At 35.2% G+C, this 27,333-nt stretch overlaps 1 protein-coding gene across 1 annotated transcript in view; it reads right to left on the bottom strand.

Moving 5' to 3' along the window:
* Positions 1–26,277, bottom strand: part of msh5 (mutS homolog 5) — a 75,317-nt gene extending 49,040 nt beyond the window's left edge. The window contains exons 1-11 of the mRNA XM_039768786.1: positions 26,230–26,277; positions 23,957–24,067; positions 21,280–21,403; positions 20,169–20,249; positions 20,023–20,061; positions 12,466–12,587; positions 9,240–9,349; positions 8,694–8,729; positions 8,426–8,508; positions 5,203–5,248; positions 3,923–4,061 (exon numbers count right to left, since the gene is read on the bottom strand). Coding sequence (XP_039624720.1) covers positions 3,923–4,061; positions 5,203–5,248; positions 8,426–8,508; positions 8,694–8,729; positions 9,240–9,349; positions 12,466–12,587; positions 20,023–20,061; positions 20,169–20,249; positions 21,280–21,403; positions 23,957–23,998 — 822 coding nt within the window. The 5' untranslated portion in view covers positions 23,999–24,067; positions 26,230–26,277. The remainder of the gene's footprint in view (positions 1–3,922; positions 4,062–5,202; positions 5,249–8,425; positions 8,509–8,693; positions 8,730–9,239; positions 9,350–12,465; positions 12,588–20,022; positions 20,062–20,168; positions 20,250–21,279; positions 21,404–23,956; positions 24,068–26,229) is intronic.
* Between the last annotated feature and the right edge of the window lie 1,056 nt (positions 26,278–27,333).

Raw genomic sequence — 27,333 nt, 5'->3', positions numbered from 1 at the left:
TGCAGAGTCGCTCGCGTACTAAAGAGTCAATAGCTGAAGGTGGAAGCTGCCATTGCTGTACTTTGTATTTAAGAGCCAGATCGAATGTTATTTACTTATTTACCTTTATTTATTTACTTACTTCCTACAGCGTAAAGCCACAAGTAGACTGCAGAGCTTCCCATGTACATATACAAAGTACAACGATGGCAAAAGTGCGACGTGCATTCTTGCTCCGATGTAGAACCATTGTCATCATCTGAGTTCACCTCTGTTATAGTGCGTCTTTATGTGAAAACAGCAGTGTCAAATGCGAGGGGTGGGTGGGGTGGGATCGTGATACAAAGCTAACCTTTACAAGTATCATAAATATACAGCGGCTGTTACTGTCTGGAATCAAATGTACGTTTTTATTCAAAAATAGTAAGAATAAGAGCAGCTCACTTCTCAAAACGGACTTGTCCGGGGTCGAAGCTGTGAAGTTTTGATTACCAGTCAACAGTTGATACCGTTGCGCCACCAAAGCGGTCATAGCAAATGTGTGTCGATGTCGCACCCTAACACAAGTTCTTTTCCTGTAGTTATATTCTTGAATTGAAGTGCATTTGTTCTGTTATATTTGTACCTTTTGTGAAAGTGTTTATTTGATACTAGCCGAAGCCCACCGTAGCATACAACGGTGTAAGAATAGGAACAGAAAATGGTGAGAAAGGAATTCAGAAATCAAGAAGAAATAAATACTTCTTGAAAGACGCAGGTGTGAATAGGTGTTTTGGTGGTGACAACAGAAAATGAGTTGATCGTGGCTGAAGACTGGTTGTTAGAATTATTGTGAAGAGTAAACAGCACGTGGGTATGAGGAAGGCTGCGCTTCTGAAATTTGATTACGTAAATATAATCAATAACAACCTGAAATAGATGCGCCCTCTGTTTTAACCTACGCATCTACAACATACTGCTGGAATAGTTCGCCGCTGGAGTGCAAAATACTAAATATATTCCTCACTGCTAATCTGTACGTGTAAAATTGGCATTGAGTAAGCCTTCTTCGCTTGGCTGTTCTTTTATCGTGAACATGTTGTAAATCTTTGTGCCAGCCAATGTCTCCATAAGGGAATAAAAATGGGTAAACCATAGGATTGCAATTCATATTGAGCGTGGAAATCTGTTTAGAGGAGTTGCCTATGGGACAGATGTAAATGTCCCTTTCGGCAGGTGGTTCGCCATCTTCTCCGATGAATATCGCTGCAACATTGGTGTGACATGTCAGGGCATTGTATCGTCATAAATCCTGCCTAGGGTTTTCCTTGAAAAGCATTCGTACAGATGCTGTTGGACTGGACTATGCAACAACAACATTTTATTTATATAGCACATTTTCATACTAACAGTAGCTCAAAGTGGCGATTTCATGCATGTGTTTGTATGATTTAGCGAAGGGTTTCATTGCTTCTGAGCATGAAATCTAGCTGGAGAAGTACATTTTCGCTGCATGTAGAGTTTGCTTTATTTTGTAGGCGTACTGCAGATGCTTGACGAGAAATGCCGTGTCGGGTGCGTGTGGGTGGGAACGGTTTATAGACGCAGGAGGAAAGTTAGAGTTGGCAGGCGGGGCTCTATTGTGTGTATCCCATGACGCATGAGGAGGGTTAGAGTTAGCGGGTGGGGCTCTGTCCAGCATATCCCATGGTCTTAGAGTTGGCGGGCGGGGCTCTGTGAGTTGGCAGGCCTGGCCCTGTTGTGCATATCCCATGGTCTTACAGTTGGTGGGCGGGGCTCTGTTAGAGTTGGTGGGAGGGGCTCTGAGTTGGCCGGTGTGGCTCTCTGTCTTGTGTGCCTCTTGCTTGCCCTTAGTGAATTACAGTATATATATATATATATAGATTTGGAATTCAGGCTTCATACATTATACACTTCATGTGTACATTTTGTCAATTATTACTAAAACATGAAAAACATTTTTGTTTTAATAATGTGTTTACATAGATTGTTGTAGACACGGAACACACATGAAATGCATGTGTTCCAAATAACGATATAGTATTTATAAAAGGTGTCATTTTACTTGACTTCTCACTCTATACAAATCTAAGCAACTGACACGCAGGTAAACAGACTTGAGCTGAGAAAAATGTGCAGCGGTGAGGGGATGTGATAGTAGGCTGCTTGCTGCTTATCGACACATTTACAGGACAAAAGACACTGATGGACAGGTGCAAAGTTTTTTCATAGGCTCTGGTAAAAGGGTAAAAATTACTGTTAAAAATAAACAAACTCTTTTCCTCATGGGAGTCACTTTTTGAATTGAAGAAAGGATTCAACCAACAAATGAGAAGGAGAGGTGGGTCCTCAATTCAGAAAGTTCCATGAGGCTTTAGGTTTCCTGTTTAGGTGTATGGTGATAATTTAGGAAGTAACCATAAAACAATATTTTAGCAAAAAAGACTTGTATTTTGCACATTTTGAGCATAACTACAGGATAACTGGCATGTGGATTATGTGACATAAGTAACATGAGTTTCTCTTTTCTTTTTCAATGGATGTTTTTCACACTATTTGACGTACAACAATGGTCATGATTCCCTTCTATTACGTCGTTAACTTCTTTTTTTCCTTACTGCATGAAAATCTGTGATTAAAATTTTTCACGGCCACCACAACGAAGTACATGGAGTAAATAACATAAAAAATACCATTTTTACATGGAGTATTCCTTTAAAGGCCTGTGGGCACTAAAAATGCTTAATTTCATATTGAGCTAAAATATTAGTACATGTAAGAAAGGTTAATCTTTCCTTATTAAATTTATAACATTGCACATTTAGTTTTTGGTCTCCAGCCAAAGTTTTTGTGGGCAAACATTTCCAGTACACCCCCATTTCCTCAGCTTAAAAAAAATTGATCATGTGTGAGATCAAAGTCAGTAATTTTTTTTGTAATATTGCTCTGTAGTTTGTTGCTGCTTTTCGAATCGTTCAACTGTCTTTCTTCAGAAATTTCTAATTGTCTACTACCATGACAAGTTTTGAAATTCCTAAGCCATCCATAACTAAATGCACAGCCTGATTCAATGTTAATTTGCTTCTTAGTTTTGTTAATAAGCATCAGCCCAAAAATTGTCATACCTTCTGATTGTTTTAACAAAAAACCATGTGTTAAACACTCAATCAAGATTTTCTAATTTTGGCTTATGTAAATTTTTTCTTTCAGCAATTTTATTGTAAGGTTCAATCAAGGCTGTTAATTCTAGAATTTTATTCTTTGATTTTCTTATATTGTAAGTTGTAAATGTTTTGATGTTGAAGGTTTCCATTAGAGCAGCGCTGGTCTCACCACTTTCTATTTTTTTATTATTTCATGTTTATTGTTCAGTTTCAATATGTTCTTCCTTCTCTTCACATCATTAAGTTTAGATACTTTAGGAGCCATTATCAAGGGTCTATAAATACAGAAATATGGAATGAGTACATATGGCCCAAAATTATGGTGTTGCCATAGTCTGGTTAATTATTTAAAAATGGTGTCTTTGTGGCACATATTGTCTGTCTTTTGTCACTTCTGTGCCTCTGTAGCACAGAGCTTCTACACACAAAAGATTGGAAATTTTAAAAGGTTTCAGTTTTTGGGTGGTCTTAATTTGCATTTCGATTTTTGGATTCATACTGTACTGTTATTTAAATGTCAGAATTCATAACTTTGCTTTTGAATGTTTGAAAATGTTTTAAAAATTTAGAGGCAGTAAAAATATAAAACACTGCAAATACAAAACTAGAGATAAGGAAAATCATCAGTATTATAGACAATGCTAAACTGGAAGTGAACCTGAAATTTCCTTCTGATATTTATCCTTGGAACTGTAGGTATTAAAGTTCAACAAACAAATCATGAATATTTTTTTGGATATTCACAGTGGATAAAACTAAATAATTGTTCAGAGGCTTACAGGGATGCTCTTGATGTTTTTAAGGCAGTTTTGTAGCATGGTCATTACTTCATAATGACGAGGGATGGTAAAGAACTCCACTACTTCTTGACGTTTCTTTAGTTCTTCCAAGTCTCGTGTGGGCTGAAGAAACCACTGACTGTAGAAAAATAATATTTAATTTAAAGCTTTTGGCTGCATTCACATTTGGGCAATTAATTGATTAGCAAAATGAAGGAAACAATTGGGCAGATGTGTAATACTCGAGCAAAGAACATCCCAATATGCTTTAGGTTGTTAATAAAAATGATACTCAGTATAGTGGCTATTATACCACAAAGAATATATATCAAAGGCCTTAAGAGTAGTCTTCTTATTAAACCATATTGGCAGTTACATCAGTGATAAAGACTGCTCAATCTGCTGATGTTCCATAAAGAACACTGGCCTAGGTGAAATTAACATGGGGGCATCATCAGCTAAAGACAATAGGTGACAACTGAAACTTCATAGAGTGATGTCTTTGTGTTAATTTATAGTGCAAGGAAAAACAGGTAAACAGTTCATTATCATACGACTGCCAAATTTAATATAAAAAAGAATGTGTATCACTAACAGTTTGCTGAAAATTTTACATTGTGTAATGCTATATTTATGTTGCATAATCACTTTTTATACCTAAAATATATATTCTTGCAGCTAAAGGCAAGTGCACCTGAAGCAGAAAAATGCACTTTTCATTCATCATACTAAAAGGTTATGATAGTTCTGTTATGGTATGTTGCATTTTCCTAACATTTTGTTGGCTACTTTCTATCTTCATGGTGCTATTATCTTCCAGCCTGGCTGCCACAATACAAATGAAGATCTTAATGTTTTGATCTTATGTTTATATTTATCATTTACACTTACTCATTATATTTTTACCATTTTTGAATCGTGCTCTGATTGTATCATCATCTTTGTTGTTTTAAGCTTTGGGTACTATGAAAATGTACATGGCATGCACATGACTTTAGCGGAAGCTACTGCCATTATTTCAGAGCAATCTGTATGTACAGTTGTTGTCTGTACCATGCTTATTATAAGGAAGATCTATTTCTAGAAAGTTAATTTCAGGAATTATGTCTATGGTTCTACAACAGTTGTTTAGTAAAATTTTTACAGTGTGTGATGATGGATTAAATCTCCAGTGAAACATAATATCTTTAAATTATTGAAAAAACATGTGTCTCATAGGTTTGTAGATGAGTATTTTTGAGATTTATTTACATGTGCCAATTTTTTAAAGTACTACTCACCGCATAAGAATTGATCCAAACTTGGATTTACAGCGATTAAGTATTCCTAAATAACAAAAGAAATAATTATCATAAAATGTAAAATAAAGATCAAAAATGCATATTATAACTAAAATATTTCTCACAGGTTATGTCCACTTTATATTAATTACTAGCAAAATACCCGCGCTTCGCAGCGGAGAAGTAGTGTGTTAAAGAAGTTATGAAAAAGAAAAGGAAACATTTTAAAAATAACGTAACATGATTGTTAATGTAATTGTTTTGTGACGGTTATGAGTGTTGCTGTCATCAAGGATTTGATTATCATTATTTCTTTCAATCAGGTTCGTATTTGGAGGATGTGTTGTGTTCAAGTTACATTCCGTGTTTGTCAACCATTGTAAAGATAACAGGTTTCATTCATCGAAGTGTTCACTACCCAAACCGGTACTCCTGAATCTAAGAAGTTTAACAGGTGTCCCGGTATTAAGTTGTGATTTGCCTGCGAATATTTAGCGGCAGCGTGTCTATGAACTTAATTTAAACTTAAGCTTTACACCTTGCATTCCTAGTGATATGTCTACAAAGGCTTGTTCAGCTTCAGAGGGTTGTTCCTTTCTTACTGCATCAATAAACAGCTCGTCTTCCTCTTTATCTGAGACATCACACACTGCATGCACGGGTTTACCTTTCCCAGTCCTGCAAACTTTAGCGAAGTGGTTCAATTTACCACATTTTTTACATTGTCTTCCTTTAGCTGGACATTGACTTTTTCCACTGTGTGCTTTGTTTCTGCAGTAGCTGCACTTATGAATATGCTTGTATGCATCACTCGCTTTATATTCTTTTGATGCCTTCTCAATTCTGTAAAGCGTTTTTTGTTCAGCGCTCTTTAAAGGTCTCTTGCTTGTTGTCTGCGTACTGCATTCACAGTCAGTTCACATAAGCCGCTCGGAGTACATACATCAAAGGTTCTCAGCTGTGCTTGTGCTATCTCGTGCGATCTTGCGATGTCCACGGCTTTATTTAATGTTAGCTAAGACCCAGCACTTAAACGTTTCTCTCACACTTTCGCTGAGTTTGTGCCAAACACTAGTCTATCCCTGACCATCGCATCTTCGTTTGCATAAGCACAGTCCTTCACCAGCAATTTTAACTCTGTTACAAAGTGATCAAAAGTCTCATTTATACCCTGCGTCTTCTCATTAAACTTGTATCTCACAAATATCGCATTCATCTTAGGCATGACAAACGCCTCCAAACAGTCATAGTAAGTTTTCAGTACCTTGGCTTCCTCCTGGGTGAGAGTCCATGTGTTAAAAGTGTCTCTTCCTTTTTCCCCAGTCCACCTCAATAGACATCTCACCACCCAAATCGCTACACGTGAATCTAAGATGTTTAACAGGCATTCTCAGTATTAACTTTTTGATTTACTTGCGAATATTTAGAGGCAGCGTGTCTATTGGATTGCTGCTGACGGACGGCCTTATATGGGCAGGCACTCAATTACGTGGGAGGCGTGGGTATGGGGGACGCAATATAGGCAGGCAGCCAACTACTTGGGAGGCGTGGTGATGGGGGACGCAATTCCGCCTCACATGGCGACCGAGCTGCAGGCTATGGCCGTGTATATGTATGTAAGTAGGATTCAGTTATGACCGTTACGCATAGAATTTCGAAATGAAACTTGCTTAACTTTGTAAGTAAGCTGTAAGGAACGAGCCTGCCAAATTTCAGCCTTCTACCTACACGGGAAGTTGGAGAATTAGTGATGAGTGAGTGAGTGAGTGAGTCAGTCAGTCAGTGAGGGCTTTGCCTTTTATTAGTATAGATTATGTTGATCCAGATTATGCTATGTGGACTATGGCCGGCCATTCATCCCGGCCAATACCCCTAGGCCGCCAGAGGGTGCCTTCCCTGCGACATGGAGATGCCCCGAATTCCAGCAGGACATCATGGACTATGGAGTTTTAGTGCACAGCCGTGCTGGATAACATCGGGGCCGCCAGGGGATGCTGCAGGGAGGCACAGAGACGTTTATTTTTCATATAGCCAGAAAGTACTTCCAAGTCACGAGGACAGAAGAAATAAAGTGCTTCCGGGCTGACAAAGAAAAGGAGTTTTCACCTGACCCTGAAGTGCTGGGTAATCACATGACCTGAGGGATCAGAAGCACTTCTGGGTCATGGATTATAAAAGACTGTGGGAGATCCCAGATGGGCGAGCTTAGTCGGGTGTCAGGGTGACAACACATCTGGGTGTGGAGGATTTATTATTATATTGGTTATTGTTAATTATATATGAGTATTGTGGAGTGGAGGGTGCTCTGTGCACTTTATTATTGTAATAAAAATAATTATTGGACTTTTATTTGGTGTCTGGTGTCTGGTCTGAGGGTTCAAGGGGACGACAGTGCCCCCTATCTGTCACAGCTATCATGAAATAAGAAAATCAATCATTCAAGCATTAGCTACACATAAATGAACTATATTTGGAATTAATTCCAGCATGCCACTATTTTATTATTGTTTTCAATAAAAATGGAAATATTTTGAGAGTGCTGTTATATAGTACTGAATTAGACCGGTTCTTGTGTCTCTTTGGCATTGTTTGCAACTCACAGCCATTAAAATAATCATTCACTTTCCAATCAAATTTATTGCATCAAAAATGGTTTGGTTTTGGTGTCAACCCTGCAGCATAAGGAACAAAAAAAAAAGAACCAGTGCTGGAGAGGACTTCTTTCCACACTTGGGACCATACTGTACATTAACACAAACAAATTCACTGTAATTGAACCAGTTCAGTGTCAGCAATCAATCATAATACACATGAATTTAGGGATTTAAGTTTTCAATAATATGATTTAAAATACACAATTCAAAAAGATTTTAATTGCATTTAATACCTTACGTTTTATTCAATAATATCATACATTTAAAACATCAATTAAAACAGAAATAATCATATAATATGGTTTTAAAAACACATTGATCAAGATTGTCTTGGTTGTACAATGACAAAAAGTAAGAACAAAATAGGACATATATTTATTAAAATATGTTTAAATGGTCAAAAATATGCATTCAGTAAAACCTTATAAAATTAAGAATTAAGATTAATTTTTACTGTAAAAGACTTATTTTCTACTTTATTTTAAGAAAATAAATATTTTAAATAGCACAGAATAAGACTTTTTAAAAATAGAATAATAAACTAATATAATAATAATAATATACTTTACCATATAAACTGAGACCTTCTTTTACTCCTGAAGCCAATTTGTATACAGATGGATGTAGCTCTGATTTGAAAATCTGTAAAGTGCTGTTAAAAGTAGAGTACATAGATATTAATACTGTTTTAAAAATGGTATTTATGGGTGCAGAAATATTTCGAAATATCCTTTTAACGTTAGTCACACAGCTGACTGTGTAGGAGTGTAAAAGTTTTAATTGTACATTTTAAAAAGTTTTTAAAGGTATAAATACAGATTTTTAAAATGGTCTTACTTGTATGCATCTCTGTCCATGTATACCAGGTGATTTCTGATGATAAAAATAAAATAAATCAGAGAAAAAATTTTTTTTTTAATATAGTACAGTCAGTCAGTCATTTACTGACATGCTTATATCTGAGCAGGGTCGTGTTGTGCTTTAGCCTATCTCAACTAGAACAGGGTGCAAGGCTGGAACAATCCCCTGGATAAGGTGCTAGTCCATATCAGGGTAAACACACACACACACACACACACACACACATACACACATACACACACACACACACACACACACACACACACACACACACACACACACACACACATCAAATACACTAGGGTCAATAAATGATTTATTTGGCAAATATAAATCCAATGCTACCAATGCATTTTACTAATTTAGAGCAAAGTAAATACTACTATTGGTTCCTAATTGAAATATTGTTGAAATTAGAGTGTGAATTTCAATTTATTACATATTTTTATAAATAACTTGATCCTCATCCAAACAAGGTTTTTCATTTGCCACACATTTTGTAATTCCAGAAAGAACACATACAGCATAAACCTTTTGATAGCAAGAATAGGTATGCCAGTACTGCTGTCTTCCAACTCCAATCCCATTCTTCTTTTATTCAGGAACTTGAGGAGTCCCCCAAGAGCTCGCATCTGGAATGCAAAAAATTCAAAGGTAAACCACCATAAATATTTCAACTGTTTCAAAAGGCAGTCAATGAACTTACTAACGGTGTGTATAATAAGCATATAAGTTACCAGTCATCACTAGATAATTCACCATCTGATCTTTAAATTTTTTAACCAATTTTTTTCATTTACAAGAAGTTGGAGCTTGTGCTGGCAATTCCAGGTGCAAGGCAAGAGCCAAGTTACAGATATATTGTTATAATGTGTTAAATTGTCTTTAATTATTAAAATGACAAACATCAGTGTCTGGTTTGACAACATATGCTATGGACAGATGGGAGGAATACAAACACTCCAGTCAATGTGGATTCACATTCCACCCACATACATACTGTAGTTAGCAACCAACTAATGAACCAAAATTATTTTGCCTTATTATTTTTATGTTTCAGATACAATATATTTTTTTCTTTTTTTCCTATACCAGCTGCAAAACAAAAATTAGGTGTAAAACAAACCTAAAAAGACCAGCCAATTTGATCATATTTGAACCTATCATGTTCATTATGCAATATCTTCTTTAATAAAATATTTGAAAAAGAAAAAGTGAAGGCCTGAGACATGTTAATCTGGGATGAGTTCACTGAAACCATTGTAGCACTAAGAACATGCTAAACTCCATTCTAAAATTGAACATTCATTTATGAGCTTTTCCAAAATCCCATCATAGCTAAAGCATCATGTTAAATCCAACATAATGTAAGTGCTCCCTGACTATTCCTATTAATTGCTTGTTAAACTGGCTATCTCTTGCACCAACCTTATAGACAGACACTGGATGCCAAACAGAGTAAATTTAGACTTGATTAGATGATAATATTTTCATGATGAATTACAGCAATGTATTTGTATGATTATATTATGTACAAAAATTATTGAAATCATTTAAATAAGTTCTATTGCTAATATTGATAAATCTATAATGATATTTTTTGTTCTTTTAAAAGTTTTGAAGTTTTGTGCTAAGGTTGCAGCCGGTTAAGGAAATGATAGAGGACTATAAATTACACTATATATATATCTAATGAAAGTATTTTCTTTTTTCAATCCACTTTTAAGATTCTTTTTGCTGACTGACTTTAAAGATAGAGTTAGGAAAGAAGTAATTGATACTCATTTATAACATTTCCAATTAAGAAGACTTTTTGGGAAACCCACAAAAAAGCAACACATATGTAACACATGTGCATCATAATGTTGCTTTCTAATCTGTAACTGTTATGATATAGTATCCCAAACATAGCAAAGTGGTTGTGAAGCCTCCTAAAAGTATCATAAAGGCAGGGCCACAACCTAACAAAAGAGACTAGCCCTACATACAGCAAGCCTCAAAACTGCAAACTGAATCCTTCACACCAATGTTCTTCTACTTCTAAGCCTAAACTAGCTAAAAACTGGAGGTAGGGCTCAGGAGTGGTGATGTTAATGTGGCCTCGTCTCCTGGGGCTCCACCCACAAAGCACAAGGAATATCAGGACATTTAAAGGAAAGGTACATAGCATCACAGAAAATACATAAAGATATGAAAAACAACAACTCAAAAGGAACAAAAAAAAAACCAGTAAAACACATTAACACATGTTATTACTAACGATGAGCAAACTGTACAGAATTTGCTATGCAGTGAATTTGGCAAAATCTTGGAAATGTTCTGGAACTTCACAGAACTGTGTGAACTGCACTGAAGTCAATTGACAAGGAGGAACTGAACTCGTTTGACTAGATTATAATGGTTTAATCAACTTTTAAGTATCCTCATGGGCTAGGGAAATGTCTGGCAACTATGCTGAATTGATTACTGTGGCCAAAATGTGATATGTGCTATGAGGCAGCTGTGCAACCATCTCTCAAAGAAATAAGGCTCACACAGAACGATAACCGCAAACAAAACATAACAAATGGCTACAAACTACCAATAAGAAAAATATATACATATCATCGTGCTCACAAGTTCTAATCTTATGACACACATTGCCCTATAGCACAGTGAAGAAGGTCAAAATTCACCAGTTAACACTAGTTTTTACATACTGCAACAAAAATATTCATTGTTTCAGGGAACCTCATCTATGTTCTGGTCTGTAAAACACCAGAACAAAATATAACTACAGTTGTGCTTGAAAGTTTGTGAACCCTTTAGAATTTTCTATACTTCTGTATAAATATGACCTAAAACATCATCAGATTTTTGCTCAAGTCCTAAAAATAGATAAAGAGAAACCAGTTAAACAAATGATACATAAATATTATACTTGGTCATTTATCTATTGAGGACAATGATCTTAATTAAGTGACAGACATAAAAAAAAACCCTAAGAACTGCAAACTAAAATCTAATGCAAGGGTACGGGTGACTAATCTATGCAATATTGTATTTCTAACGTTTTTTTTTTAATTTGTCTCCCCATAGTATCCATAGAATTTTCTAGTTTTTTTTGGATTTGCATTGTGCTTTAATAATTCCAAATTTTCTCTCTAGCCGTCCAGGCTTATGTCTCACATGCTGAAGCAATAAATGCACAATGTTTACAGTAGATTGACTGTATAAAAATCTATTCAGTCATTTGTGTATTTAAAAGACTTAAGAAAAAATACAAGGAAGAGACTTTAGAGAGGATTTGTAAAGTACATTAAATAATATAAAAATAAAAATGTACATTGAATTAAATGCCTGGGATATATGCAAATAACACATTAAGAATAAATCATTTTATACCAAAAAATGCATTGTACCAAAACAACATTCCCAAAGAAGAAGTTAAACTTTCACTTTTGATCATTATCTAAACATGTAAATTATTAATATTGTTTGGCTTCTGCAAAATTGCATACACTAAATCAAAATTAAATAATAGTATTTAAGTAATCATATAAACTGGTGTTTCAAATTTATTTGCATTACTCCCAAATCAAATTCTCTGAGTACAGGTGATCTATGATAAAAGAATAAGGATAGAGCCCTGTAGGTTCTATGAATTTGCAGTATCTGAATAGCCCTCAGTAAAGATGGGTTATGTAATTATTAATCTGAACAATGCAAATCTAATTTTTTTTTAAGAAATGCTAATTGAAATGCCTACCGTTTGAGTATTTTCAAAAAGAAGTGTGGAAGACAGGTAAGAGATCTTCTCTACATCAGTCAAATCAGCCGGGAGGAAGGGCAAATGTGCTGAAAGAATCCTCTGTTTGCTTAGCTCTAGAACTGAGACAAATCATTAGTTTATGAAAATGTTTAAATATAATACATTGAATACTACTGCCCTGAATTGGATTAAGTGGCTTTCAGAATTTTATGTTATAATGAACTCAATATCCAACAAAAAGGGTAATATAAAATAATAAATATTATAATTTATGTTATTCCAGCTGAGATTGTCGATAATAAATTAAGATGAAATATTAATGACAACTGTGGACAATCAGAGATTGTTGATAATACATTATAATGCAATTACAATGACAACTGCAAACAATTAGAAAACACCATTTTTTTTAGAACATCAGAAACATTTTGGTGAGAACAGGCCATTTAGACCAACAAAGCTTGACAATCCCATAAACTTAATTCTTCCAAAATAATATTAAGTCTAGATTTGAAAGTCCCTAAAGTCCTATCTACCACACTACATGGTACCTTTTTCCATTTGTCTATGGTTCTCTGAGTGAAGAAAAAATTCCTAAAGTTTTTATAAAGAATTACAGTATATGCAGGTAAATATTAATTCATACCTTCATTATCAAAATAATTAAATTCAGGGATCTGCGGCAGGCTGGTGCCCTGCCCGGGGTTTGTTTCCTGCCTTGCGCCCTATGTTGGCTGGGATTGGCTCCAGCAGACCCCCGTGACCCTGTAGTTAGGATATAGCGGATTGGATAATGGATGGATGGATGGATAATTCAGGGATATTGGGGGGCAAAACAAAACAGCACTAGCAGAACCCAACCCTAAGTGGTGCACAAGTCCATTGACTAATTCACAGCTGTTAACTAACCTAGCAGGCATATGTTAGACACAGGGAAGAAAACCAGGAGTACACAGAGTAAATCTAACATAGATATAATGAGAATGTAAGTACTTCAAAATGATAGCACCTGGGCTGGAATTCAAGCAAAATACTCCGGAGGTATGATAACACTTCTTGAAATAACACATCATATAATGTATAACTTGTAAAATTATACAAAATGTTATGTATTTCTATGTATATTATATAAACAGCTGATCTCAGTTTAGTATATTGCAGTGGATACAGGCTTATGTTGAAGTCAATAATCAATCAACAGTGATTACTGTAATCCCTCCTCGATCGCGGGGGTTGCGTTCCTGAACCCTCCGCGACAGGTGATAATCCGCAAAGTAGAAACCATATGTTTGTATGGCTATTTTTATACAGTATATTTTAAGCCCTTAGAAACTCTCCCACACTGTTTATAAATATTCTCCGCACAGTTATACAGTAAACCCTCATTTATCGCGGTTAATCCGCTCCAGACAGATAAATTAATTTCCTCGAAGTAGGATTCTTTATTTATAAATCTAATATTTTTGGAGTTAGAGCATACAAAACCTGTTTACGACCTTCTAAATACGTTTTTTAACATTATTAGAGCCCTCTAGACATGAAATAACACCCTTTAGTCAAATGTTTAAACTGTGCTCCATGACAAGACAGAGATGACAGTTCTTTCTCACAATTAAAAGAATGCAAACATATCTTCCTCTTCAAAGGAGTGCCGTCAGGAGCAGAGAATGTCAGACAGAGAGAGAGAGACAGAGAGAGAAAAGTAAAGAATCAAAAATCAATACGAGCTGTTGGGCTTTTAAGTAAATGAAGTACCGCGATAAAGCCGCCGCAATGAAGGGATCAATGTGAAGGTAGTCTTTCAGCATTTTTTAGATGAGTGTCCGTATCTTCTAAGCAAAAAGCCTCTGTGCAAACACTCTGCCACCTAATGCATGGGGGATGGAATTGCTCTGGACTCCCAACTTTCACTGGTCCTTCCACTATTTAATACCGGTTAGACACAAAGTTATTTTTTTGTTCCGCCCACAAGTCTGTCTATGGCTCCTCTCTGGCCTCCCATCCCGGTACTAAATCACCTCCTTTTTATCATGGTGCTACCAAGTGGCAACATGTTGTATTGTTGGTACATTTGACAATACTACTACTACTACTAATACTACCACAATTACTATTACTACTAAATTCACATTATAAATTTATGATTAATCAGACTCTTTGTTTACATACCTGTGAATTAAAAAAATGATCTAGTAATATGCTAACACTTAGGTTTTCCTTTTATTGAAATGACTAGATTACAAAAACAAAGTAAAGTAATGTGAAACAGAGTTGGAAAACCTTGCTCAATTACTTTTATAAGTAAGGCCAAGAGTAAACAAGTTGTATAATAAATTAAACGTTTTTACAGGTAGAAAGTGGACAATGAAAATAAAACTCTATTTGGTAAAGTGACCCACTTCACATTTCTGTCCTAAACACATTCCTATAATTTACTACAAAAAACAGAAATTATTTAATTCACATCTTAACAAAAAGTGGAGTATAACTTTCTAAGATATGGAAAATTCCATTAAACAAAAAATAAGAAATAAATAAAAAGATATGTTTTTGTTTATATTTAATAATAACCATTATTTCTTTATCACTTTGCTCTCTTATTTCAAGATAAATTGGTTTAATCACACTTTTACCCAAGTACATTTAGAGTATATGTTACAAAATACAAGACCATCCTGCACCTCTAAAACTATATCAGTACACCAAAATAAAGCTAACTGAAAGTTTATGACAAGCAGACAGTCGTGGAATATATACACTATACACCCTGCACTGGACTGGTATTTCATACAACATGAGGTTTTGTGTTATGCAATACCATTTATCTTTAGGTAGCTTCAAAGCTATTCTGGAAAAGCAGTGCTTTGAAAAAGTATTCAGTCTCAAAACATCTTGTTTCATTTGTAAGAGTCTCACCAGGTTAGGCTTTTTAATTGATTTAACAAAATTGTGAGACCTCCTTCATAATCCATACAATATTTTGATCACAAACCATCCTAAAAAAGAAGTTAGTAAAAAACAGAATAATTAAATTTCATGGCTCCTGACTTTGTTGAACCATCCCTGAAAACAATAACGCATAGTAATATTTTTGGGTTTCGAATACCTTTACATATTGTGATAGGGCAAAATATGCCCATTTGTCCTTATGAAGATACATCAATTATGTAACTGTCAGCTGGGAGTCAGTGGTAGACTTCAATTTTGAGGTCTTGTCACAGATTTCAGATGGGATTGAGGTCAGAACTCTGACTGAGCTAGTCAGCAATATCTATTTAATAAAACATTGTTATTGTTATCGTATTAAGTGCAGATACGTTTTCCTTTAATGTTTCATGGTTTTTTTTGGGAAGCAGGGCCCCCATTTCCTTCCTAGTATAAACATACAATAAGTTACAACAGAGATGGTGTGACATGACAGGTGTTTAGTGTTTAATTTGTAACATCTAGACCAAAACTTCCTACTTTAGTCACATGAGACAAAAAAAAAATTCTGCAGTAGCAGAACACTGAAATTAGATAAGTATTTGTATTTTTTCATTTAAGTCTGCTTCCTTGTCACTTTCTCATAAAGGACTTCTTGTGAAATGCATTGGAGACGCTGGCCCCTAAGCAACATTTTTCATAGAAGCCAATAAGTTTTATAATTCATTAAAAATCTCAATTAATCTTAGATTTAGATTTCTATTGTGGTGTTCATCTTATTAAGTAACTTAATTTACAGACATCTAGATCTAGACAGTGTATTGGTATTTTTTCCTTCTTACATATAAAACAGCAAATTTCACAGAGGCCTGGAGCCTATTGTCATAATACAGGACATTTACCAACCCTGGATAAGTTCCAGTCCATCACATAGCACACACTCACCTACACATCCATATTCATTCATACTAGGTCAACTAAGAGTCATCAATCAGCCTTGCATGTATGAAGGAAATTATTTTTTATATATTTTTATATATCTTATACATACATATATACTCATTTATTTTACAATTTCAATAACTAACATGTCATATGTGATGGCAAGTATGACAAACAGACTCAGAATTTACAGGACATGCTGCAAGAAAGCAAAGAAAGGAGAGCCTGAGATAAACAAAAAGAGCAGCTAATGAAAATGTTTGAGAAAAAGTTTCTAGTAATTACCTTAAGCTGGACATGATTGAGGAGAAATTTAAACAGCAACTGAAGAAATTAAGCTTCAGTTTGTAGTAAGAGAAATTAAAATTAAGATGTGCTTGAGATAAGAAAACAGAATAGTTACCCTTACAGTATATGCTTGCATTGTTTGTTTAAATGAACCTCTATGTTGCATTACTTATACACACAATCTTAATACCTTTGAAAAAGGAAAAGAAAATCTTTTTACAGTCTCTGCAGCTTCTCTGACTTTCACCTATTTGACCAAATCTGACCATTACAAATAAGCTAGATAAAATCCATATGGGGAGGAGACTGGTTTAAAATGGCCAGCAGCCTTACCACTAACATTAATGGCTATAAAAGGAACACCAACAGAACTACAGAACTGTCACTTCATGAAGTATTAATGGGAAGGTTCTTGCAACAAATTGAGTATCCTTCGTGTATTTGACAACCTCAAGCTCTTTCCACTATTGCAGATAAAATGTTACATTATTGTTTATTGATGAGCAAAACTCTTAAGTCTTTTCATCTACAGGTAAAAGCAGCTCTCCTTAATCCTTCAGAAATAACATCTCATGAATTTAAAATTTCAGACTGTTTAAAATTTCAGATTGTGGATTTGTATGACACATACTTCCAGCCCATGCAGAAATTCCCTTATCTTCCGTACCTTTTATTATATTGGTTAATTTAGGTTTAGCACAGTATGAATATTTGTATAATTGATAATGGATCAGTGGGTGCTAAAAATCTATATTTGCCATGATCCTGAAGAATTATATTTGTTATGAATACTATAATTCTGAATCTTTATGTAATATGTCTTGCCTAAGTGTTATTGGTCCCTTAGGTATTACTTCTAGCTGTACTCTGTGACTTAATAATCCTTCTTTCTGTTTTTCTTACTATTTCCATTTGATTACATCTTAAATGTCACAACATTTTATTTCTTAACTTCCTCACGCTTCTCAACAAAGGATAACATCAGATGGTCAGCCTCATCTGTGTCTATCATTACCTCATAATATGGATGCCTCGCCCTTTTTCAGCAGGCTTTGAGCTAATACTCAAAGTGTTTATGGGCCACTTGACTTACTGTTCAATTATTGGTAGAGTTGTCCATTACCATTTGTTATTTCCATGATTGGATGGTTTCACCCCTCATTAATTCAACCACATGGGCTACCTTTTCTGTCAAAAGTTCTTGAGTGTGTTGTAGCTCAGCTCAGCGCCAGTCACACAAGGAGTTCCTCAGGGCTCTGTCCTTGGCCCTCTTCTTTTCTGTATTTATATGCTTCCCGTTGGCCATATTATTCGTAGCTATGGACTGGGTTATCATTTTTATGCAGATGACACTCAACTCTATTTCAATGTCAAAAGTGCAACTTCACCAGAGTTTTCTCAGCTCACAACTTGCCTCAGTGAAATTGAAACCTGGATGGAGCAGAGCTCTTTAAAATGAAATTGCAACAAAACTGAACTCCTGCAAATTGGCACTAAAGCGCTACTTAAGAAAATGAGCTCCTTTCCAGTCACTCTTGATGGCGATCTCATCAGATCTTCTTTTGATGCAAGTAATCTTGGTGTCATTTTTGATTCCTCCCTTTCTTATTCCTCCAAATAAACCACATTAAGAAACTTTATTACTTTCACCTCCATAACATATCCTGTGTTCGCTCATTCCTCTCCTTTTCTAATGCTTAACTTGTCCATACTTTTATCACATCCCGAATCGATTATTGTAAGTCGCTGCTGGCAGGTGCCTCTTCTAATCTTATATCACAGCTCCAGTTGATTCAAAACTCTGCTGTAAGAGTCCTTACTCGAACCAGCAACAGTGAGCACATAACGCCCATCCTGCTTCGCCTTCATTGGCTCCCTGTGTCTTACAGGATTGAATATAAAATTCTATTAATAACAAAGCTTTAAATGGCCTTGCACTGGACTACATCAGTGACATTCTAAATCACTATGCTCCTGTTCGCCTACTAAGGTCCTCTGATTCTGGTAATCTTGTTGTGCCTCACACTAACCTGCACTCTATGGGTGACAGGGCCTTCGGCTCCATAGCACCCAGACTTTGGAATGACATCCTGAAATTAATTACATCAGCTGACTCCATTCATTGTTTTAAAAAACAACTTACAACTCATCTATTTAGGAAGGCTTTTAGCTTAATTTAACATTCTGCCCTTTCTTTCAGTTTACCTCTCTGTCCAGGTGCTCAGGATAATTTGTGTGTCTGTTATATCACAAATTAGGTTATTTGTTAGGTATTTCTTTTGGTATTGAATTTAGTATTTTACTTTGGTTTATTGTTCTTTATTCTATTTAATGCTTTGTTATCTGTTTCATTGTTTTATTCAGGAAAACATTTGTATCCAATATTACATATACCCTGCATTTTTTTCTAAGACTGTGAAGCACCTTGAGCATGGTAAATGCGCTATATAAATAAAAAGATATTATTATTGTTATTATTACTAACATAAACACTCCTGGAACTGACTAAGTTTCAAAGAAGCCCCTATCTTCACTATTCTAAAGTATCAGATGCTCCTAATGTTACTTATTTTGTTTGTAGACAGAATGCTTACCCATGGCTGCCCGAAGGGTGGTATAGGACTTGCTATTTGGGTTATAATATACCTTACGTTACTGTTCATAATACATTTCTATAGTCACCCTATTACAGAAGAAAATGGGCAGTATGGATTCAAGTTTCAACCATAAATTTGATTCCAAACTGGATATATGATATAGGCGTGGTTCTTCCAAAACTTTACTATATGGACAATGAATAAATGAATTGGCACAAGCACTTCAGTTTTATGGGGTTTCTTACTATGGGAGCAGTTAATGAACGGTGACTTTGTAAAATCAAATGTGTCTTGAGATGTTACTGGCTGTTAGGGCGGCACCAGATCACATTAGACATTATTTACATGATTTTGACACCTGAATAAACTTCTGTTCTTTAAATGGTGAAAATTAAATAAATGGTGATCGCTAGCTAACTAAATGGATGAATTATACACCAAAAATATCTTCCCAGTGACATAGCCCTATCCATCCATCCATCTATTATCCAACCCGCTATATCCTAACTACAGGGTCATGGGGGTCTGCTGGAGCCAATCCAGGCCAACACAGGGCGCAAGGCAAGAAACAAACCCTGGGCAGGGCGCCAGCCCACCACAGGACATTGCTCCATCAAACCAGTTTTCAGGAGCTGTGAAATATCAGATATTATGCATATAAAATCAAAGAAGTAGCTAAAATAGTCGTGGAATAGAAAATACCTGATTTAAAGTAGTTGGCAAATTATACAGTCTAAAATATATAAAACTTGATAGCACATCAAACTTCAACAGATATGAAAATAAGGAACATAATTCTTACCAAAATCAGCATTAGGATACAGCACAGTCTCTATAGTATCTGGAAAAAAAAGAATCAGAAGAGAGATATTACTATTTGCCTAAGATGCTTGAAAGCATTGAAAAAGATCCTTTATGTTGAATATCCATTTTGTAAAGGCACTTAACTTAGCTTCTTTAGGAGCTCTGCAAAATTATGTTCCTGTTTAGCACTAGTAATAAGGCATTTGGGGTGCACATCTTCAATTACTGCAGAAAAACAAATTAAAATCATGCAAATTGTTTTAGAATATGAAACTCAACTATATAAATAAAGAATATTAACACAATGAAGCAATATAAGATGAATTATTTAATAAAAATATAAGAAAAATATGTAGGAGGTCTCCATTAGTAATTTCAGTCCTAAACAATCAGCAATAATAATGTTATTACTACCTTGTGAACTTTACATTTGCACATAGCTCAGAAGTGTTGAACAGGACATCGGACACAACATATGTAGATATATATCAAGAACTTATTTATAGAAACTGCTTCATGCACAGGTTAGATATTTGTATATTTATGTCAGTATGTCCCAAATGAGAATGACAACGAGATATAATAATCAGCCCTGCAATTCAGACTCTTATAATACTGGATTAAAATTCCAGTCTTATCTCAAACTCTGTGAAGCTCATTTACTATGTTAGTTGTCTTAGTGATTTTAAACTGTCATTGTACAGTTTGATTGATTGTAGGTGGATTGATCAGTTTGCACTGAGATAGACTGGTGCACTATTTCTTGTTTTGTAGCTGTAACTGAAATAGCCTCTGACCTCTTGTCATTTTGTAATGGACAGGTTAAAAAATGTATAGTGGGTAGATAATTTTGCCAAGTCAGCCAGTTCTTGCAAATGTGTGAAAAAATATAATTATCTTAATTATAAGGGGCAGCATTATGCACAGAGGCTACTCTACTATGCTACTGCTGCTTTACAGGTCCAGAATCCTGGGTCTGTACACCATGGTTAGTAACTGACCAGGTGGAGTTTGTATGTTCTTTTGTGTTTGCACAGACTTTACTCCAGATCCTTCAGTTTCCTCCTATATTCCAAAGACAAACTGATTAGATTAAATTATGATTCTAAATTGGACGATGTATGAGAGCAGGTGTGGGTTTTTGAGGGTTCTTTAACATCCCAAAAATTCTTCCACAACAAAGTGATATTTAATATATATTTATTATATTTAATATTTAAATTGATTAAATGTAACACATCTTATACAATCATACCTTTGTTCAATAATCTAAGGCTATTGTTATCCTGGGAGTCAGGCATGAAGTGCACCGCACAGTCAACCATACTATAGTAGGCGACTCCAAGTTGGCCATGATTGCACAGCACACTGAGGTATACCTGCAGAAAAGACTTCAGTATAAACAAGAAAGTAAAAAATGGGACATTGTGCTATAAGCACAAGGTATTTAACATAGTGACTGTAATTTCAGAATACTAAAAATAATTTTAGAAAATTACATTTTAAATAATGGCAGTTTAAAAAACTGAAATAAAAAAGTCACTACATACCCTTCCAATTCTATGTTTTCACAAAGCAGGACATCACTAATTATCACCCAGTAATCACTGATTTCTAAGATTAGATAAGTCTAACCTTAAATTACAAGCAATATTTAACAAAAAAGCCATGTGTGAAAAAAATAAGTACATCTTTGCTGCCTTTTTATTTGAGCGCTACCAAGCAGGTAATCTTGAGCATTCAAATTTGTGGTGACTCCAAGCCAAAAGTAAAATACATCATCAGTGTTCTTAGATAAGCATTTGTTGCTGCTTATCAGTCTGGGAAAGGTTATAAGGACATCTTCGGACAATTAGAAATCTATCATTCTCTACTCAAAAGTATTACTAACAAATGGACATAATTCAAAATAGCTGTCAATCTTAAAAGGAATGGGTGTCCCAGAAAATTTGGCAAACCTGATTTCAATGACTTTCTGTTATTCCAAGAACTTCATCATAATTGTTGTTCTAGGACAGTCATTTACCATCAACCATCATAGTCAGCTTTAAAGTTAGTCTGTAACACCTTAAAGCAAAAAATGAAGGCAAAAGGCACACATAATCCTCCATAGGAGGAAAAAATACAGCACATTCGTCTTTTATAGCAAGTTTGAACATGCACACATAGCATAAAATGTAGGTGGACTTGAGGACCTAGTTATCTACTTTGAAGCTGTTTAAATTGCTTTAGTTCCTTCATTAAACAGTCAGCCATCACAATTCCATCCATCCATCCATCCATTATCCAACCCGCTATATCCTAACTAAAGGGTCACGGGGGTCTGCTGGAGCCAATCCCAGCCAACATAGGGCACATGGCAGGAAACAAACCCTGGGCAGGGTGCCAGCCCACTGCATCATCACATTTCAGCTTATTAAATATTTTTGTAGAAGATAACAGTGATAATAAAATTAAATTACATGCATTGGTAGACTACATTAGGAACAAACTTTTTAGCAGTACTTTACAATATCATGTAGTTTGCAATAGTCCAAATAGGATTGTGGTGGTTCAGTAGCTTTCATGAACAGCAGATTTGTACTGAAGTAAAATTGGTTAATCAATGGTTGAAAGACTTAATTTAAAATGGGACTTTCCCAATCAATTTCGTTGAAGGATAAGGGTGTCAAATTCCAACAAAAGTGGTCCTCTGGGAGCTAAGCTGTTTCATGCGGACGGGCAAACAGATAGAGACACAGACATGAAAATCTCTGTAGGGGCTTTTCACATTACATGTGAACACACCTAAAAATGGGTGCAAAATCCTCCAAGCTTAGAAAAGTATGTAATACAACCATTTAAATTTCTAAAGTAAGCATATTTTTTTAGACCATTATTAAAATGTGAAATGATGCACTCTGTATACAGTAAGAGCTTTAATATGTTAGAGGCTAACCATAAACCTGACTGGTTGAATGTAAAGGACTATCCTTGAAAAACAACTTAATGACTGAAAACGAAATAGCCAATGCTTTGAAGTGACTAATTTAAAGTCTAGATCTCAACTACATTGAAATATTGTTTTTAGACCTTAAGAGTGCTGTAAGTTAAAGTAGTGCTGTACTGAGAAGAGGGCTAATTCCTCCAGTTTGATGTAAGACACTAATACACTCAGACAAGAAATGATTACTTCAAGTTTTTGCTGCTAAATGTTGTATTACAACCTACTGACTTACAGGGTGTTCTCACATTTAGGAAATTAACTCTGCATTGTAGCTTGTTTGATAAATTATCCATCTATCCATCCATTATCCAACCCGCTATATCCTAACCACAGGGTCACAGGGGTCTGCTGGAGCCAATCTAAGCCAACACAGGGCAAAAGGCAGGAAACAAACCCTGGGCAGGGTGCCAGCCCACCGCAGGGCGCACACACACACACCCACACACTAGGGAAAATTTAGGATCGCCAATGCACCTAACCTGCATGTATTTGGACTATGGGAGGAAACCGGAGTACCCAGAGGAAACCCACGCAGACACGGGTAGAACATGTAAACTCCACGAAGCGAACCCGGGTCTCCTAACTACGAGGCAGCAGCGCTACCCACTGCACCACCGTGCTGCCTTTGATAAATTAAAAAGGAGAAAATAAAATCTATTATGTGTTGTATGTCACCTGAGGTTAAAAAAAATCTATTTTCAGGATCTTATGAGGATTAAATGATTGTTAGTGATGCCCTAATATATAAAACATAAATATGAAAGAGGGTGTACTTTTCACATTACGTTCATGATATATAATGACTTTCTTTGTGAGCTACATTTCAAACCACACAAAGATAAGTCAAAGCAGATATTTCCATTTGAAAATATAAAGTTTTTAAAATAAAAAAAAAATTGTTGTAATTAATAATAGTGAAAACTCATGTTCAACATTTTTACAGTACCTCACTTTCTTCATTACTGTCTTGGTCTTCTTGTTCATTCATAATTTATCCAAAAATCTCTTAAGGCTATTTACAAACTCTCTGGGCCTTTATCTAGCAATTTTTGCTAACCTAAACCACAAAAAAGAAAGTGTTCAGTGTTTCAAAACCTGCACATAACAAGTATAGATTATAAAGAAAGCTGTTAAACTGTCAGGCCAGAATCACATACAGATGAAAGTAGAAATCTCATCATTATAATAGAATATATTACTGATGGCTTCATTAAAATTTATATCCATCCATCCAAAAAAGTCAGATTGTAGTGTATATTCCTTGACTATATGGAAGCTTTTTCTGTTATTTTGTAAAAATGTAAAACAACTACCATTGGATTGATATTGCTTCAATGGGAGAGAATATTGAGAATGCAAGATCCAGACTGAAAGTGACAACCACTGAACAGATGTTATAGCGATATATCCATCTAATTTCAAAACCTGCTTATCTAGGGCAGGGTTGTGAGACAGCTGAAGCACAACAAACATGGGCGCAAGAAAGAAAAATCTTATACAAAATTATCACAGAAAACAAAATTACATATTAGATTACAATCGAAAATAGGAGATATGGTAAAACAATAGTTAACACTGCTACCTCAAGAATCCAGCATCCTGCATTTGAAGTCCATGTCTAGTTATTAGCTGTGAAGCTTGCACATTCTCTTCATATCTGTGTGGCATTTTCTAGTGTCTTTGTAAGTTTGGCTTCTAGTATTCTAGTTCTTCCCCCTAAAAAGGGGGAAACCACTGTGAAATTAAGAGACCACGGTTTGCATCCCAGGTGTTCCTTGCCTGCAGCTTGCATATGTTCTCCATGTGGGTTTCCTCCCACAGTTCAAAGAGATACAGATTAGGTAAATTAGCATTGCTAAATTAGTCCGTGTTTGTGTGTACAATCAGCTCTGCAATATACTGACATCCTGACCAGGAGATGTTCTTGCCTTATGCCCAGTGTTTGTTGTGGCAGGCTCCCGCTGTCTTCTGACCCTGCTTGGATTAGTGAGTTAGGAAGCTGGATGGATGGATGGATGCTTACAAGGGTCCTGAAATGGATTAGTATCCTATTCAAGGCAATGTTGTGCTTGATTTTGCACCCAATCTTGGCTCCCTATGAATCTTAACTGGACGATATTGACAGTATATTTATTTAATTGTAATTTACATTAAATATTTGACTGAGGCAAACCATAATATAGTACAGCTACAAAGTACATACATTTTCTAAATTCACCTTATCCAAGTGAGAGATGGATCCTATTCTTACAGCACTGAGCCCATGGCAGACATGAACCCTGGACAGGACACCAGTTCATCAATGGGTATACTCATCTGCACATGCATAGTCACTTAAAGATGAACTGTTTAGTATCACATGTCAATCTAAACTCATGTCTTTGACATGCAAGAGAAAATCCAGAGTACCCAGTGAAAAAAAACACAAACACATGAAGAATGTATAAAACACAACACACATTCAGGGGTGGGGGTTGATTTGTTTTCGATCTTATGTTTGTAAAAATTGATTTATTTGTATGGAATGTTGTATGATTTTAATAAAATCAATAAAATAAAGAAGAAGAAAAAAAACATACAACACACACAATGACTAGGCCAGGATTCAAATCAAATCCCCTGAGGTTATACTGCTTGCAAAGTAAAATAATAGTAACAGTAATTGAAAGTAGATATATTTCTAATGCTTTAATTTACTGATATATAATAAAAGCTGACACAAAATCCACACATGAAGGAGCTGATTATTTGACTGTGCATCAAGTACTATCAGAATAAGTAAGTTGTTCAATACATGAAAATTTCATATGGCGCCTATATCCATATACTGATTATTGGAATGATTTTAAACCCACAGTACTAATTCAGAATTTTGAGCTTGTTACTCCTGAGCAAAATAGGAATACACTTCTGATTTCTTTAAGCAGGAATAAATCATTAAACAAAATGCATGAAATGACTAAATAATGTGGAAACTTCGGTTAACTATTTGCAACTCTGGCAGTAATAACCTTCAATGCCGTTCCGTATTATTTTCTAACAATGACGTGTGTAAGATTAGATTTGGGGTAAACTTAAGTCGATAGTTTTAATCTCTCGCTTATGTATGACGTTTCTTGACGATCGTAAAATTAACGCGAATTATTATTATTATTATCGTGACTGGTATATAATAACCAAAAACATCACATATATAAAAATGTAAACATTAAATATTACCTTTGATGTCTGAAAACTGAGGGGTTTCTCGAGAACACCGAACTCCAGGAGGCTCAGCGTTTACAGAGAAATAAACTTCGCGCGCAACACTCACGTGAGTTGTGGGTACCAATTGCTACTCGAACCTTCCATTTGCACTCGGCACTCGACTGTTTACCTAGAGTGCATGTTCTGAAAGCGGAGGGATGATTTACTTAAATGTGTTTTGTTTGATATATGAAAATTTTGTTTTACTGTGCCAGAATTACATTTTAAATGTTATTCTCAAGGCTACTCATAACATTCAGTAAAATGCTACTGTAAATTAGAAAGGTTAAAATAATGATACGGAGAAATCGTAAATTAACAGTTAATAATTACATTTTGTTATGAGCAAGCACATTCGCTAGATGGCGATATGTGATTGCTGTATTTTTAACAAAGTCTGCCTGCGAATCAGTGTTTTATGCAGCTTTTAGAGGTCTGATTAATGGAGCATAACTGGACATAAATGCATTCCCTTGTCATTCCAATGAATGGATATTACATTCATTGGAATCTCACCTTCAGGGTTACCATGGAAGTAACAAAGAAGACATCTAATGGAAAACTTGCCTTTATATACAAATACATACACACACACGCACATATATACTGTATATATATATATATATATATATATATATATATATATATATATATATATATATATATATTTCTTTACTTAATATGGTGAAAAGTCAAGCAAAATGACACTTTTATTGGCTAACTAAAAAGATTACAATATGCAAGCTTTCAAGGCAACTCAGGACCCTTCTTCAGGCAAGATGTAATACATGATTACATCTCGACCCTTCTTCAGGCAAGATGTAATACATGATTACATCTTGCCTGAAGAAGGGGCCTGAGTTGCCTCAAAAGCTTGCATATTATAATCTTTTTAGTTAGCCAATAAAAGGTCATTTTGCTTGACTTTCACTACATTCATAATGGCTAACATGGTACAACACCATAGTACTATTTACTTAATATGGTAACACAGCTAATTTTATTTATATAGCACTTTTCCTATGCTTAAGCGATTTTAGTACAAACTCGCTCTCTCTGGGTGTAGCGCTGCTGCCT

The sequence above is a fragment of the Polypterus senegalus genome, chromosome 11, assembly GCF_016835505.1.
Source record: "Polypterus senegalus isolate Bchr_013 chromosome 11, ASM1683550v1, whole genome shotgun sequence".
NCBI lineage: Eukaryota > Metazoa > Chordata > Cladistia > Polypteriformes > Polypteridae > Polypterus > Polypterus senegalus.
The sequence above is the reverse complement of the archived record's forward strand: the minus strand, read 5'-3'. Positions and strand labels throughout refer to the sequence as shown.